Source organism: Solanum lycopersicum, chromosome 7 (genome assembly GCF_036512215.1).
Source record: "Solanum lycopersicum chromosome 7, SLM_r2.1".
NCBI lineage: Eukaryota > Viridiplantae > Streptophyta > Magnoliopsida > Solanales > Solanaceae > Solanum > Solanum lycopersicum.
This window is the reverse complement of record NC_090806.1, coordinates 12,718,692-12,722,011: the sequence shown is the minus strand read 5'-3', so window position 1 is coordinate 12,722,011 and position 3,320 is coordinate 12,718,692. Positions and strand designations below refer to the sequence as shown.

Genomic DNA, 3,320 nt, shown 5'->3' with positions numbered 1-3,320 from the left:
ATAAAATAATACTACCTCTGCTTAAAAAAAGAATAATTTCTTTTTCTTTTGGAAACACTACATGATATATTTAATATTATATTTTTCCATTTTTAATTATTATGAATTTTTTTTAGTGTTAAATTATAAAAACTTTAAATTACATTTTATGATATATTTTTGGTAAAATGTACAAGTATCCCTCAACCTGTCCGAAATCTCAAAGTCACACTTATACTATACTAAGGTCCTATTATCCTCCTGAACTTATTTTATAAGTAATTTTCTACCCCTTTTTGGCCTATGTGGCACTAGTTTGAGAAAAAAAGTCAATCAACATTGGACCCACAAAATAACTATACTAAGGTCCTATTATCCTCCTGAACTTATTTTATAAGTAAATTTCTACCCCTTTTTGGCCTATGTGGCACTAGTTTGAGAAAAAAAGTCAATCAACATTGGACCCACAAAATAGTGTCACGTATGCCGAAAAGGGATAGAAAATTATTAATAAAATAAGTTTATGGGGTAATAAGACATCAGTATAATATAAGTGTGTCACTGAGATTTTGGGGATAGGTTGAGGGGTACTTGTGCATTATCCCAATATTTTTTCTTCATATGTGTGAATTAATGTAATCTAATTTAACTTTGAAGATTAATCAAATTAACTTTCGAAAAGCGTAACATAACAAATAAAAAAAGGACGGAGGGAGTACCACAATATTAAAGTGCATTTTCATACATTTATTCTAACTTTAATTTAGGATAATACGATTGATAAATCTTTTTTACTTTCCTAAATTTTGTACTCAAATCAAGAAAGATTATTCTTTTTTAAACGGAATGAGTAATATCGAAAATTTTTGGAAGTTGACAAAAAAAAGAAAAAAAGACTAAAATAATTAAAGGGCATAAAATCCAAGCAAGTATAAAATAAAATAAATGAAATGAATCTGATAAATGTAAATAGACAATCTGATCCAGCAATGCATTAATTATAAAATTATAATAGGGAAGTTGGAGATCATATATAAAAACCCCTTTTAGGAGATCTCCTTCCTCTTCACAAACAACTACTTGACACACAAATTTATTTGTTAGTTCTTATTTTTTGGAAGAGAAAGAATGGGAAGTGGTTATTTTGGTGAACCAAAGTTGGGAAATGAAAGATCATCATCATCATCAAGAAAGAGCAAAAAGAACAATAATTTAGAGAAGCCAAAACAACCACAAAGAGGTCTTGGTGTTGCTCAACTTGAGAAAATTAGATTACATACTCAAATGGGTTGCAATACTTACAACCCTTATTCATCAACTCCATCATTCTCATCATATTCATCATCAACCTCTTCTTATGCTTTTACACCACAACAAACCATTATGGTACCCCTACTTTTTATCTATCTATCTATCTTTTTTTTTTAAAAAATCAATTCCAATATTATGGGAAGAGAATGCACATTCATTTTTATTTGATTCTAATCCTTGTGGATTAAAAGGTAGACTAGACTGGACCTGACGGCCGACCCTCTTAATATAATGACTTGTTTTTTTGTAATAGATGAACATTACATAATTACAAAGTGTCCTAAACCAATATGACAAAATTGTACCATATGTTTGGATACTAAAAATTGAAATTTTTTTATGCTATTTTGGGAACTATGTATGTGTGCAACTACAAGATATTTTTTTCCCTATCTATGAGTGATAACAAATCTTTCTTTGATTTCAGATGGGATTGGGGGACATTGAAAGAGCAAATATTAGATATGGAGATTCCCAGCTACCTTCTACACCTAGGTACTATTTACTTTATTAATTTTCCTACTTAATAGAAAATCAGTTTGTACTTTATAATTAAGGGTGTGTTGAAGGAGAATATTTTTCTTTTAGAAATTAATTGTGTTTTCCTACTTATTTTCTTGTATTCTCTAGTGCAAGTGAAAAACTATTATCATAAAAGTAACTGTATACATAATTTTTATAAATACTAAACAAGATGGGGATCAAGGTGAAGATGAAGTTTGTTAGAAGATGAAGAGAACACAGTCAATATATATAAAATGTTAATAGTAGAGTCAACTTTCACTAAAGAGCTTATTTTTTTTGACCGACCTAAATGTGTTTTGTCACTTGTAATTCCTAAAAACCTTATCATGCTCAATATCCTTCATAAATAAAACTTTACACATATATGTTTTTGGATCGTTTTTTTTTTCATAAATGAGTCATTTCATTAGGACTGTTATTATTACCCTTAGCTAATATATGATTTTTTTACCTTTTATTATTATCACATTCAGTGCTTGGCATCCTGGCACAGTGTATGAGCCTCATCAATTTGCTCAGCCAAACATGAACAGATATCTACTTAACCTACAAATAGAGGTATATATTTTCTTGCATTTCTCAATCAAATAAATTGGAATTTTCATATTATTTTTGTAATGTCTTATAGTTTGATGAATGAACTACAGGAATCAATGGAGAATCGAACCAGAAATAACTCAATTGGATCAAGTACTAGTCATATCTCTGAATCAAACGGCGACCATGAATTAGATTTGGAGTTGAGGCTTTCAATTTAATTAATAACAACAACTCTGTGTATGGATGATCATCATGTTATAAGCGTATAGACTTTATGTAGATTTTAGAGTAACATTTCGCTTCGTTTCTTAACAAAAATTTATGGAAATTTGTTACTCTCTTCTGGAATAATTGAAGGGAGTTCACTATCAGAAAACATGTTGCACTTGCTTGATAGTATTTCATTAGGGTATATATGGATAATATAGCAAATTAAACATCTAACAATTAATGGCTTTTCTATTTCATTTCTTATAACCTTTTATATATTTATCAGTACTATTCATGATTTTGAAATGCTTTTTTTTTGGGTGGTATGTAGACACGTAATTTTGACCGAATTTAAATTTAACATCAACTTTTAGAGCATAAATAATTTTATCAATCTAAATTGAATATATTATAATTTTATTTATTTATTTATTATTTTCATTAAGTTTATTTAAAAGATATAAGAATAAACAACATAAACATAATTTTTATTAGATAAATTTATTTTGATAGTTGAAAAAAAATAAAAAAAATAATATATATATATATATATATATGTATATGTGTATGTATATGTATATATATATATATATATATGTATATATATTACATATATTATTTAAATAAACTAATATTTCTTAATTATGTCTTTTTTGTTTTAATTATCCATTTAAATATTTTTATTTATTTACTCAAAACAATTAGCAATTAATATAATTATCATTTTCATATATATATATATATATATATATATA

General features: G+C 26.7%; 1 protein-coding gene across 1 annotated transcript; it reads left to right on the top strand.

Annotated features, from left to right (window-relative positions):
• Positions 1 to 967: 967 nt before the first annotated feature.
• On the top strand, positions 968 to 2,802 carry LOC104648205 (protein SPEAR3-like). Its single transcript, XM_010325110.4, has 4 exons — positions 968 to 1,365; positions 1,718 to 1,785; positions 2,289 to 2,373; positions 2,463 to 2,802. Exons 1-4 carry the CDS (start codon positions 1,108 to 1,110, stop codon positions 2,571 to 2,573), a joined length of 522 nt encoding a protein of 173 aa, XP_010323412.1. The 5' UTR covers positions 968 to 1,107; the 3' UTR covers positions 2,574 to 2,802.
• The last annotated feature ends 518 nt before the right edge of the window (positions 2,803 to 3,320 follow it).